The sequence below is a fragment of the Schistocerca piceifrons genome, chromosome 1 (assembly GCF_021461385.2).
Source record: "Schistocerca piceifrons isolate TAMUIC-IGC-003096 chromosome 1, iqSchPice1.1, whole genome shotgun sequence".
NCBI classification, from domain to species: Eukaryota; Metazoa; Arthropoda; class Insecta; order Orthoptera; family Acrididae; genus Schistocerca; species Schistocerca piceifrons.
The window spans coordinates 671,369,003-671,383,719 of record NC_060138.1 but is presented as its reverse complement, the minus strand read 5'-3'; the positions used below and the strand labels follow the sequence as shown (position 1 = coordinate 671,383,719).

The following is a 14,717-nucleotide window of genomic DNA, read 5'->3' as shown; positions in this document are numbered from 1 at the left end:
GTATTGTCATGTCTGGCTCTCCCAAGTATATCAGTAGTACTGACAGAATGCCATCTACTCCAGAGGCCTTGTTTCCACATAGGTATTTCAGTGCTCTGTCAAATTCTTCTCGTAGTATTATCTCCCCCATCTCATCTCTTTCTGTTTTCTCTTCCCTTGCTATAATATGACCTTCATTTCCCTTGTACAGCCCCTCTATATACCCCTTCCCCCTTTTAACTCTCCCTTCTTCACTAAGTACTGATCTCCATATGAGCTCTAGCTAGTCATATACCACTTCCCTTTTCTCCACAGGTCTCTCTAATTTTATTGTAGGGCATTTCTACCTTCCCCCTTGTTAAACATACTTCTCAGCCTTGCATTTGTCCTGCAGTCATTCCTGCATAGCCATTTTGCACCTCCTGTCAATCTCATTTTCCCATCGCTTACCTTGTTACTGCATTTCTCCTTTCATCCATTAAATTCAATATCTCTGTAATATCCAAGGATTTTTACTAGACCTTGTCTGTTTACCTATATGATACTCCGCTGCCTTAAGTATTTCATCTCTCAAAGCTATCCCTCATCTCCTACTGTATGCTTTTCCCTGTTGCAGTTGGTCATTACTGTTGCCTAATGTTCACTTTGAAACTGTACAACCTCTGGCTCTTTCAACTTATACAGGTCTAGTCTCCTTAATTCCCTACCTTTTTGAAATTTCTTTGGTTTTGATCTATAGTTCATAATGACAAAATTGTGGTCAGAGTCCACATCTGCCCCTGGAAATATCTTACAGTTTAAAATTTAATTCCAAAAACTCTATCTTACGATTATATAATCATTCTGAAACCTTCCAATATTTCCAAGCCCCTTCCACATATACAGCCTTATTTTATGATTCTTAAGCCAAGTGTTAACAATGATTAAATTATGCTCCATGCAAAAGTCTTATCAGGTGGCTTCCTCTTTCTTTCCTGTCACTCAGTCCATGTTCATCAACTGTTTTTTCTTCCTTTCCCTATTATCATATTCTGGTCCCCCACCACAGTTAAAATTTCATCACCCTGAACTATATGAATAATTTTTTTATCTCATCGATCATTTCTTCAATCTCTTCTTCATCTGTGAAGCTAGATGGCATCTAAACCTGTACTACTGCGGTGAGTGTTGGCTTGATGTTTGTCTTGACTACAATAATGGACTCATTGCTGTTCATAGTAGCTTACTCACATTCCTATTTTCTTATTCATTATTAGACTTGCTCCTGCGTTATCTATGTCTGATTTTATATTTATAACCCTGTACTCACCTGACCAGAAGTCCCGTTCCTCGTGCGACCAAACTTTACTAATGCCCATGATATCTAACTTCAATCTATCCATTTCCGTGTGACATTTTCTAACCTTCCTGCCCGATTAAGTGATCTAAGACTCAGTTCACACAGAAATGGCGTGGCACAGATGTGTGGTGTGGACATGGCACTATTTCACAGCATCTCCATGGTAACAAATGAAACAGTTGACACGGAGATGGTGTGGTTCAGTCCGCACTACATCAGTTTGACATCACAAGTGGTGCACCAAAGGGATGCATGACAGAGACATCCATGATGTGCACCTGTTTTGATTAATTTGAAGTCATCTGATAAACGTCAAAAACAAAACAAAAATAAATTGTTTTATGTGGGTGAAGCAATGCTACATCTGTCTCTGAAGATAGTTTTGAAAATATTATGAAAAGGAAATAGGTTACTAAGCACCATATAATGGAAATGCTGATTTGCAGTCTGGCCTCGGCAGCAAGAGATACTGGTTATGCGTGTGAGAGTTGCATTTGCGTGAATCTGTGTGTGTGTGTGTGTGTGTGTGTGTGTGTGTGTGTGTGTGTGTGTGTGTGTGTGTGTTTTACTTATTACAGAAATAGAAACTTCATTTTGAGAAAATACAACAACACAGGCCAAAACACTGCAGTACAAATATGCACAGACAGCAGTAGAGGATACAGAAAAATTTAACTCTATTCCTCTTGCCATTAAACTGAACAGGTACAGTCAGCATTACATTTTCTGTCCTCAATCATTGGATTTTGCCAGACAGATGTGCAAATCCACTATCCACTTGGTGCTTGCCCGTATGAATTCCATGGGACGTGCTGTCAAGTAGGGCTTTCTTCCTGCACTTTTGACTGACAGAATTGTATAACACAGCGTAGAATTGTATAACACAGCGTAGAGAAAACTGTGATGTTGTCTAGTGGCAAATTTCTTTCACCAGCACCTCTCAGCTTCTTTTCAATGCTTTGACAAATCCAAGGTTGTTGGATGTTACGATATTTCCTTCCCCCTAGTGTAGTAGGGTTGTGAGATGAAATCTATAGGCAGACATACTCAGTTATTTCAAATGAGCCTTTGTGGTCAGTGCTAAGATCCCCGAAATCTCTGGTTCCATCTTTCACAGAACAAATCCATTGTCACTGGCATTGGCAGTAACTAGAATCCAGCTTTCTAGGGAAAGGATATTTTATTCCTCTCTGTAAGGGCAAAATCTCTGTCACATGGTAGGAAACATTGCCCTGTAGTGGAGGAATTTCTGGTCAACAGCAGTGAAATATTTACAATTGATCAGATTTTGGAAAAGTGTCAGAATATTTGGAACATCTTTCACAAAGTCAGTTATGCACAGGCTTACGTTCAAATTAAAATCATATTAAAAATAAGTATTATGATCAAAACATTCCAGTCCTGTTGCTTTTCTATGAGACCTGTCTCTCACTTTGTTTAAGACAATATAGAAATGGTTTTGAGACATTCTGTAAAAATGGTGGAAACATTTGAAATACATAATCAGTTCTTTCATTATGTCGGATGTGCCGTATTTCTTCCCTTTTTTCATCAATAATGGATGTACCCAGTATCTTGCTCAACATTTACAAGTTACAAAAGATCCACTGCATCAATATCTTTGTCTGATGAAACCAATATATTCTGATCATTGTTCATGTCCTGTTTGTATCACGTCCCTGACTCACCGCCATCAACATCCATGCCACACCATTTCTGTGTGAATTGGGCCTAATGTTCCACGCTCTGACCTGTAGAATGCCAATTTTGTTTCTACTGATGGAATGGAAATTTCTTAATTTCATTATACTTCCCACTTTTCATATTATCTTCCTCTTATAATCGTATTTCTTACTCTGCCCTTTCTATCATCTCTGAACTGAAAGTAGCATAATTCTTAATAATACACTATATCCGACCTTTCTCCCTCTCCCTCTTTGACACCTTTTCCTTTTTCGTCTTTGCCCCACTCCTTATCACGTGTGGGCGCCCATTAAATGAGGATATGATTGATCTTCTACACCTCTCCATCCCTTTTTCTAACGTCACTCAACCAATTTCTCCCCTCTTTCTTCTCTAAAGAAGGAATGTTTATTTACAAAACATAGGAGTATTGTTCTATATTGTAAGTAGTAAAGTCACTCCTATATGATTATTGTTTCTATATTTAAAAACAAAGATGATGTGACTTACCATACGAAAGCACTGGCAGGTCGATAGAAACACAAACAGACACATACATACACACAAAATTCAAGCTTTCGCAACAAACTGTTGCCTCATCAGGAAAGAGGGAAGGAGAGGGAAAGACGAAAGGATGTGGGTTTTAAGGGAGAGGGTAAGGAGTCATTCCAATCCCGGGAGCGGAAAGACTTACCTTAGGGGGAAAAAAGGGGTATACACTCGCACACACACATACATACATCCGCACATACACAGACACAAGCAGAAATTTGTAAAGGCAAAGAGTTTGGGCAGAGATGTCAGTCGAGGCGGAAGTAAAGAGGCAAAGATGTTGTTGAAAGACAGGTGAGGTATGAGTGGCGGCAACTTGAAATTAGCGGAGATTGAGGCCTGGTGGATAACGGGAAGAGAGGATATACTGAAGGGCAAGTTCCCATCTCCGGAGTTCTGACAGGTTGGTGTTAGTGGGAAGTATCCAGATAACCCGGACGGTGTAACACTGTGCCAAGATGTGCTGGCCGTGCACCAAGGCATGTTTAGCCACAGGGTGATCATCATTACCAACAGACACTGTCTGCCTGTGTCCATTCATGCGAATGGACAGTTTGTTGCTGGTCATTCCCACATAGAAAGCTTCACAGTGTAGGCAGGTCAGTTGGTAAATCACTTGGGTGCTTTCACACGTGGCTCTGCCTTTGATCGTGTACACCTTCCGGGTTACAGGACTGGAGTAGGTGGTGGTGGGAGGGTGCATGGGACAGGTTTTACACTGGGGGCAATTACAAGGGTGGAGCCAGAGGGTAGGGAAGGTGGTTTGGGGATTTCGTAGGGATGAACCAAGAGGTTACGAAGGTTAGGTGGATGGCGGAAAGACACTCTTGGTGGAGTGGGGAGGATTTCATGAAGGATGGATCTCATTTCAGGGCAGGATTTGAGGAAGTCGTATCCCTGCTGGAGAGCCACATTCAGAGTCTGATCCAGTCCCGGAAAGTATCCTGTCACAAGTGGGGCACTTTTGTGGTTCTTCTGTGGGAGGTTCTGGGTTTGAGGGGATGAGGAAGTGGCTCTGGTTATTTGCTTCTGTACCAGGTCGGGAGGGCAGTTGCGGGATGTGAAAGCTGTTTTCAGGTTGTTGGTGTAATGGTTCAGGGATTCCGGACTGGAGCAGATTCGTTTGCCACGAAGACCTAGGCTGTAGGGAAGGGACCGTTTGATGTGGAATGGGTGGCAGCTGTCATAATGGAGGTACTGTTGCTTGTTGGTGGGTTTGATGTGGACGGACGTGTGAAGCTGGCCATTGGACATATGGAGGTCAACGTCAAGGAAAGTGGCATGGGATTTGGAGTAGGACCAGGTGAATCTGATGGAACCAAAGGAGTTGAGGGTTGGAGAGGAAATTCTGGAGTTCTTCTTCACTGTGAGTCCAGATCATGAAGATGTCATCAATAAATCTGTACCAAACTTTGGGTTGGCAGGCCTGGGTCCCTGAAACTTTTCTGTATTTGGTAACTGACAGATGAAAGTTCAGTTATTGTTGTAAAATGAAAGAAAGATATGTTATATATACAGGGTGATTCACGAAGATATGCAAATATTTCAATAGTTATTCTACAAGTAGTACTAAAGGAAAATGTTCATATAAACATAGGTCCACAAATGTTTAGTTACGGATTTGCAGCTAATAAAAGATTTCACCTGAAATTTAGCAGCTTCCCAAATATGAAGCCATCGTAAAACTGTAAGAAGTTAAAGTAAAGCACAATTTCCATTTATTTTATTGTTATTGGTTTGCTGAATGTAATAAAACATGTCATAGACGTGTGTCTGCAGTAGTTTACCAGAACATTCAGAGAAGCAAAGATTATTATACAAGTACACATTTAAATGAACATTTTCCACAGAAATGGATTGTTCATGGTACTACACTTCTGTGGCTACCCAGATCGCCCTATTTATAACACCAATGAATTTTTGTGTATGGGGATGGATGAAAGACATAGTTTATGAGGACAAAGTCAATACATGTGAGGCATTACTTGCTCGCATTAAGTAATTAAGAAGAACCCTGTGATACTGAAACAGGCAACCAAATCTGTTCATGCACATGCAGCAAAATGCATTGAACTCGGTGGAGACATTTTTGAACATTTATTGTTAATGTATTGTGAAATTGTATGTATACTGTACAACTTCCTTAATTCTGAGCTATGTTTTTTCCGGTTTAACATGAATTCACATGTGCTATGATATTAATAGAAGCAGATTGTGACACATTCATACAGTTTCAGTTAATGTTATTACCATCATTTTTTCCAAAATTAAGTTCTCTACAACTTCTGTTGAAAACTTTGTGCAATTCTCTGGAATTTAAAAAAAGGTTGGGCCAAGTAGCAAATAAATTAAAAATTTTACAAAATTACTTCTTTGCTTCTCTGGATGTTCTGGCAAACTACTTCAGATATACATCTAGGACATGTTTTATTAGATTCATCAGATCAATAACAGCAAAATAAATAGAAATCGTGCTTTATTTTAGCCTTGTACAGTTTTGCAATGGCTTCATATTAGCGAAGTTGTAGTAGCTGTAACTCCGTAACTAAACATAAGATATCACTCGCCGAATAACGGAAGTGTTGAGTTGTCAACAGGTATACACAAAAGAGAAAGGAAACTTTGTTGTACTAGAGTGCGCGCACACACACACACACACACACACACACACACACACAGGTACAGGCAAGGGAGATAGAGGCAGGAAGGGGGGCCGGATAACTAGGAGTTCAGAGGGAGGCAGCTGGTTTGATGGCTAGGAATACGATAGGGAGGAGCAGCAGGTGCTGGAGCGAGGCATGTTGTGCACCTGCCACCTCTCCTTCCAACATTCTGAGCCAGGAAACAAGCTGCTTCCCACTGAGCTGCTAGCTATCTACTCTCAACCCTACTTCTTGCCTCCCACCTCTCTCCCTCTACTCACCCCAACTGACAGAATTACCACCCCACCTTAGTCCATCTACCGAATTGCAGCCCTGTGTGTGTGTGTGTGTGTGTGTGTGTGTGTGTGTGAGGGGGGGGGGGGGTCACTTGCGTGCGCATGCACACTCTAGTTTGACAATTATTCTGTGAATGGTCTTCTTGATACAGAAGAGGGGCAGCTATGTAACAGAAAACTCAAAAAGGACTGACGTCCACAATTTAAAAAATACAGTAGAATCTGTAACTTTTTGAGTGTGGCTGAAAAAAAAAGCGAATTCTAGAAAACTTTGTTTATTAGATAATAATCACAAGTTATTTTTCCAGAGACTTTATAATTTAAAGCAATAAATTTATTTTACATACTGATGCATTGAGTTTTAAATGTCAGCATTACACTCAAATACTAGAGTAAAGAGAAACATTAATTACATGTTATTTACAAGCTACAACTTGATTTTTTTAATTTAAAGGGGCAAAGATACAGATGCCAAAATGTTCCAGAAATGTATATGTCTTGTCGCAGTCACATTCAGTACATTTAATTCTTTACTTAATTTTGTGACCAGGTGCTCCTCCAGTAAGAATATGATTAACTTTGAATTATACAGAGCCTTCTCCAAAATGTTATCTGATGCTGTTGTAAGATTGGACTTATAAAATTGCAAATCTCTTGCTTTCAGGACCTAATCTGTTGCATCATTTGCTTGCTGTTAGCTTCGCTGCCTCTACAGATGATGATGTCATTCACAGTAATGTTGCAGGTTTTATATGTGTGTAAGTATAGAAGTATGTTACGAAGTCAGACTTTGTTAATAATTATGGTATGGAAAGTTCTGGGAGAATGTAAATAATGTACGAGTAAAGGTAACAACTGACTAAACAATAGAAATGATGTGTTATTGATAGGCACACAAAAATAATGAAGACTTTACTAGTTTTTGGACAGATCCTTCACTTAAACTATTCAGAGAGTTAATAATTAATTACATTAATTTGAAGAAAATGATATTGTAGTCGAACTTAAACAGTTCTAAATGGTGTATTTCCAAGAAAAAATCTTATTTGGTTGTTAGTAAATGTTACTGGAAAATTAAGTTACATTTTTTTTCTGAACCACAGTTGTAAATGTGAAGTAATACCAAGATGATGATAGCAGAGTTAAAGAGGTGAAGAAATTTATATTGTGATTTTGATAAGTACAAATAGTGTAATCAGAAATAAGTTTCATTTGAAATGCTTGCTGAGTATTTCAAGTTTAACACAAGACAACATTGAAAGTCATTGAACAGCATTAAACCATAACTAACCTCAATGCCTTTGACACTGCAGAATATTAAAAGGGTATCAAACAAATTCAGAGTGGCAAATTCTCTTATTTGTGGTCCAGAACAGTTACATGCTGTATCAGTTAAATTTCACAGTGCATTTACTGATTGTTTCTCTCCAAGGCAATAGGTAATTATATTGAGTTGTCCTTGTACGTGTAACCGTGCTTAACAGCATTTGCCATATTTCAAATGCTATGTAACTGACTGCCAGAGAAATATGTTGGCCAGTGGGATGTGGGGTATCTAATATAGCTGCCTTGTAAGGAATATATGCGTTTAATATCACTTGCCTGACAAGTTGCTGAGCACAATATGAGAGGGCTAGTGAGTTAGGTTTTTTAATGTGGTTTTGTGTACATGTAGTTTGAAAGCAATAGTGTGGTAGGTAAACTGGAAGAAAGGTGTACCATAGTTAAAGTGATCCTGGAAAATCATAAGTGGATACAGATAATGGAGACAACCACTCACTGTATTGTGGAGCAATTGAAAAGTATATGGATATGCAAATAAAGTGACTCAGCTTACATGCTTGCACCTTATGCAGATTGTAATTACGATTCATAGACTCTGCTGCCACATCATAGTTCTTTTTTAGTATGCCTCAGTTCTGCTGCTACACAATGAGAGTTGTCTGCATTCACACGCTATTTGAACTGCAATTGATGTTGTGGTTGAATTGGAAATTCATTTAGCATTGTGCTAAGATTGTGGGAACACCTATAGTTTGCATGCAAATGCTCATGTGCGAAATGTGATCTATCAGAAGACTGCTGTTTGATGACAGCTGTGAAATATAACCCATAGAATACCATGTGTATTGATTTTATGAGACATGGAAATGCCTGTGATGTGAAACTGTATTACAATGACTGCAAGTATTAGAACACTATGTGTGTAAATTTTTAAACTGTGTGCTACAAAAAATTGCACAAGCAACCAAATCTGGTATAATCAAACAATGGAAACTCCGGGTTGGAATACCAACAATGTAATGGAAAGATAGATTGCTGTGTACTGTAAAGATGACACATTAAGTTGCAGACAGGCACAGCTACCTTAATTGTCATTGAGAAGTATCTTGTAATTGTTACTATCAGCAACTTAAGGTGTCATCTTTATGATAAGTAGCAATCTTACCTTTTCCTTATGTTTGTTCAAGTTTATTATAACATAGACTGACAGATGAAGAGGGTGAGTTGAGTTCTGTTCACATATAAAAGTTAGTTTATTTAATATCCAGTGATTGGCATTTAGTCTGAACCAAGTATGAAATAGATGTGGGAAGAACTATCAGAAACTGAGCTTTCAGCCAACAAGGCCTTCGTGAGATTTGAAACTTCCTCGGCATGCATATTGTTCCACACTATTTCAGGAGAACTGCCGGATATTTGTACCTTCCTCCCACAATATTTCGGCGCAGAGTCTTCTGGCCATCTTCAGACGATGCTGGCAAAAACGCACTGAGCTCTGGTATTTAAGGCCTCGTTGGCACGTGCGTGATGGATTCATTTGGTATTGCACGTGCACTGCTTGAGCGCGTTTGATTCTGCTGCGCCGCGAGCTCTGTGTATTGAAAACTCGCCGCTTTCATATCAATTAAATTTTCTTCCTGCAGTTCCATTATGGAAGTATGCTGGCTATGGAGGACACGAAGTTTCTCAACGATTGGATTCCATGCCAAATTCAACTGAAAACCACCGTCTCAATTATTAAGAGACTGACTGTCAGATAGTTATATTTCCATGGATTCATTAATAATAGAACTCTAAAAGTTAGACATGTGGGTCACAATATTTGTCTCACTGTTGTTGATGCCATGACCAGTGGAAATACAGTATTCAGTGATGGCAGTCGTACAAGGCTGAAGAAGGTGAGTATGCCGCTGATGATGTTCTCCAGTGCGATCCTGCACAGTACATGTTATGTGCCCTATATAAGATTTGCCGCATTCACACAGAGTCCTGTAAACACCTGCCTTGCGCAGCTCTTGGTCATCTTTGACAGACCCCAACAGCAACGAAAATTTTGCAGGAGGGCGAAAGATCGCTTTCACTTTATATATTCTTAGTATTCTGCCTATTTGCCGTGAAATATTACCAATATATGTTAAATAGGCAGTCGTTTTAAAGGCCTCTTCCTCTTCTTTGCTCCGCCGTTTACAGGTCTGCAGTGCTCTCTCCACTTCAAAAATAGAATCTGCATGTGCTCCAGTTCCGTTTGCAAACTATCGTAGTCAGAGATGACGTGGGCTCGGTGAATCAATGTCTTCAAAACACCTATCGTTTGTGCCAGATGTTGGCAATCAGCGCCTTGCAAGTAAAGGTCTGTGTGAGTGGGCTTTCTATATACTGAATGACCACGTGTGCCATCGCTCTTATGTCACACCAAGACATCTAAAAACAGCAGGCAACCCTCCTCCTCCAACTCCATAGTTGTAAGAACTCTCACAGATAATGCAAACCATGACGCCAAACTATAAAAGTAACATCAACATATCACCAAAATACTGTTGGTTTAAAAGTGGCTGAGGCGAGTGCTCACTCCTCAAATTCTTCCAGAAAAAGATTGGCCACCAGGGAAGACAAAGGACTCCCCATGGCAGACAGTCTGACTGTTCACAAAACTTGTTGTTCAACAAAAAATAATTATAGGAGAGGGAGTGCTCAAACAGTGCTGTTATGTCAGCTCCAAACCTATTGCCATTGAGATGTAGTGAGTCCACAAGAGGTACATTTGTGAAAAGTGAAATTACATCGAAACTGACCAACAAGTCATAACTTTGCAGCTGCAGTAACTTAAGTCTGCTGATGAAATCACTACAGTTCTTTATGTGATGTGAACATTTACCTACCGTTGGCTTGAGCAAAGACGCCAAAATACTTCGCTGTTCCAATATTACTCACAATTGGACGTAATGGCACATTATCCGTGTGGATCTTCGGCAATCCATATAGCCTAGGTGGAACTGAACAATTTGGTTTCAGTTTATTAATCACCTCCTTTGCTAAGGAACTGTTAGTAAGAAGTTCTGCTGTTTTCCGAACCACTCGGGTTGTAGGACCCTTATCAATTTTGCGATATGTTGAGTCACTTAATAAAACATAGGTCTTATTAATATAGTCCTCCTGTAGTATTAAAACAGTAGCATTACCTTTGACCGATTTATTTACTATGGAGTTGGGGAAGGAGGGTTGCCTGTTGTTTCTAGATGTCTTGGTGCGACATAAGAGTGATGGCACACATGGTCATTCAGTATATAGAAAATCCACTCACACAGACCTTTACTTACAAGCCGCTAGTTGCCACCATCCGGCACAAACAATGGGTGTTTGAAGACATTGATTCACCGAGCACACGTCACCTCTGACACCGATAGTTTGCAAACAGAACTGAAGCTCCTGTAGATTGTATTTCTGAAGAATGGGTATTCGTATCAGCAAGTGGAGAAAGCGCTGCAGACCCGTAAACGACGGAGCAAAGAAGAGGAAGAGGCCATTAAAACGACTGCCTATTTACCATATATTGGTAATATTTCAGGGCAAATAGGCAGAATACTAAGAAAATATAAAGTGAAAGCGATCTTTCGCCCTTCTGCAAAAATTTCGTTGCTGTTGGGGGTCTGTCAAAGATTACTTAGAGCTGCGTAAGGCAGGTGTTTACAGGATTCTGTGTGAATGCGACAAATCTTATATAGAGCAAGTGACATGCACTGTGCAGGATTGCATCGTAGAAAATCAGCAGCATACTCGCCTTCTTCAGCCTTGTAATATTGCCATCACTGAACACTGTATTTCCACTGGTCATGTCATCAACTACAGTGAGACAAATATTGTGGCCCATATATCTAACTTTTGGAGTTCTTTTATTAATGAATCCATGGAAATGCGACTGTCTGACAGTGAGTCTCTTATTAATGGAGACAGTGGTTTTCAGTTGAATTCGGCATGGAATCCAATCGTTGAAAAACTTCATGTCCTCCATAGCCAGCGTAGTTCTATGATGGAACCCCAGGAAGACAATCGAATTGATATCGATGCAGTGAGTTTTCACCATGGAGGGCTCATGGTGCAGCAGAATCAAATGTGCTCAACTAGCACACGTGCAATGCCAAGTGAATCCACCACGCATGTGCTGGCGGGCCAGTATCACCAGAAGATGGCCATAAGACTCTGCGCCGAAATATTGTGGCAGGAAGTTACAAACATCCGGCAGTTCTCCGAAATTTTGTGGAACAAGACCTTCATCAGAAATAGACAACATACAGATACACACTGATGCAAACACAACTCACATGGACATGCCCACATGGCCTCAGCAGCCAGTGACTGTGGTCATGTGTGTGTGAGTTACGTTTGCTTGTGTGTGTGTGTGTGTGTGTGTGTGTGTGTGTGTGTGTGTGTGTGTGTGTTTCCGACAAAAGCCATGTTGGCAGCAAGCTCACTTTTTATTGTGCCTGTCTGCAACTCAGTATCTCCACTGTGTCGTGATTAGCAACTATCCTTTTCAAAATATTGTTACGTGCCATCCTGGATTTTCCGTTGTTTGATATTGGCAGGAAAACTGATGATAGACATGTTGGGAGCATTATACAGAATGGACGAAAGGAAATGCAAGTTTTTCAGTATTGAATAATAGAAACCGGTTTTGTTTAAAAAAAAATATTACATTCAGTAATAGTACTTTTATTGCACTTTCGAAATCTACATACCTGAATTAGGTTTGGAAAATAATTTCATTGAGATTATGTCCTCCTTGCTGGACACAAATTTGGATCTTCTCCTAAAAGCTACACATGGCTCTCTCCAACATTTCATTTGGCACAGCTTCAGTTACGTGATGAATGGAAACCTTGAGGTCATCGATTGTGCAGGACTTGTTCATACCGATTTCCGATTTCAAGTAGGCCCGGTAAAAGAAGTAACAGATCGGGTAAACGTGGGGGCCAAGGAATATTTGTCGAACCACTTCCATGGATGTTCTTGCCATGTGAGCTGTGGCACTATTCTGTTGGAACCACATATCTATCATGTTCACTCGACACGTTTCAAGTTCTGGGTAAAGGAAGTTGTTTAACATATCGACATAGTAGTGTGCTGATATAACAGTAACTGTGGTTCCTCTTGTCTTCCAAAAAGTGAGGTCCAACAATCCCTATCTTGGAGATACCACACAAAACTGTTACTTTTGAGCTGTGGAAAGGTTTTTGGTGGTGTCCTTTGTTCTCCGATGCCCGGTATTGACAGTTCGCTACATTAACATAACCATCCAGATGAAAATGGGCTTCATCACTCCTGAATACTGGGACATCTGTATCTTCTGTTAAAATAGCATCCGCTATGCCAAAACTTTTTCTTAATCTTGAGCCCACATGTAAGATGCAAAGAAGGGAATGACGTGACACACCCAGCAATACAGCTTCTCGCCTAGCAGATCATTTTGGACTAGCAGGAACTGCCGCTCTCACATTGTCTATGTTTTCTAGAGCGTGAACTGAATGGTGAAGGCTAGTGGTTTCTTTTTCATCATAGATGCAGTACTTCGAAATGCTGCAACCCATTGCAGTATAGTGTTTCAATTTTTGACTGAAATTCACTGTCCAACATTTGATAGAAAAGCTGGTGAATCACGATGACGGAATCATTGTTTCTAAAGAACCGCTAGACCGCAAATACATGATGAGCTATGCTCCACAGCAACTGAAACTGCATTGTCCGAGCTGTCTGCCACATCAGTACCCCCATTTGCTCCACCTTGTAGTTTGTATCAGTGTTCTGATCTGTAAATCAGTGGAGTTGTTGGTACTGCAGGAGTGTGTGTCCATGACAGAAGAACCAAGCTGTCAGTATACGATGTTCAGTTATTACAAGGAGTTTTGAGTTCTGAGTAAACATTGACAGATATTAACAATACAAGGGAAAGGATGGATCACTAATCACCATAAAGATGACACATTGACTTACAGGCATAAACAACAAAAAAAGGCTGTTACATATTTAGCTTTTGGCCAAAGCTTTCATCAGAAAAGAGAACACACACACACACACACACACACACACACACACACACACATGGTGCATGTGAATGTATCTTGATGAATAGTCACAAGCTGTACACTTCAACTTTAGGATTCAGTCAACAAAGAGGACTTGGAAATTGAAGTGCAGAAACATTTCTTCATTGGCGCCAATGAGCAGTACTACATCATTTACATCTGTGTGATTTTGTTACTTATTTGACTCTCAGTTTATTTCATGTCCGAGGTAATGATGGATCATGTCAAAAGCTCAGATTTTAGTAGAAATCAGTCATATTTGTTGGGAGGCAATTTAAGGATTAATCTGAGAGCCTCCTCTCAGGAAAGATGCAACTATTTTATACTGCTTAGTATTTTAATGTTATTGTCATTGACAACTTAACTAACAAAAACCTATTATTAAACAGTTTTGAATTGGGACATATGATGCCCATGCACTTTCAGATGTGTCGTAAAATATAAAATCTGAAAACTACCTTATACCGACACTTTTTAACAATATAAAATTTTGATAGAAAAAAATCAGGAGTCTGTATACTATTCACGTAATACACATTGTAACAAATGTTGTTAATAGTACCAACATTGCATTGCAAATACTAAAAAAGTAACTTAGATTAAGAATAGATGTTTTTTATCTTCATAAATGTTTGAAACAGTATGAAAAAACAATTAAACTTAGGTTTGGTGTACAACATGCATGCATTTTTGCTTTAGGTGTTGCTGACTGTTGGAACTTGAAAATTTTAATTAATTTTTTTTTCAATAATAATAATAATAATTTGTTGAGAATGAAGAAAAAGGAAGATAAAGATTTCAAAGAGTATAAAATAGTTAAAACACGTACACTTTTGACACCTTTTTGAACATTTCTGATAGT

The 14,717-nt window shown here is 39.5% G+C and overlaps 1 protein-coding gene across 1 annotated transcript in view; it reads left to right on the top strand.

The window, feature by feature from the left end:
- LOC124786728 (protein CLP1 homolog) overlaps positions 1 to 14,717 on the top strand; it is a 64,386-nt gene that overhangs the window by 42,448 nt on the left and 7,221 nt on the right. Inside the window, exon 7 of the mRNA XM_047254286.1 lies at positions 7,156 to 7,249. Within this exon, the coding sequence (XP_047110242.1) occupies positions 7,156 to 7,249 (94 nt within the window). The remainder of the gene's footprint in view (positions 1 to 7,155; positions 7,250 to 14,717) is intronic.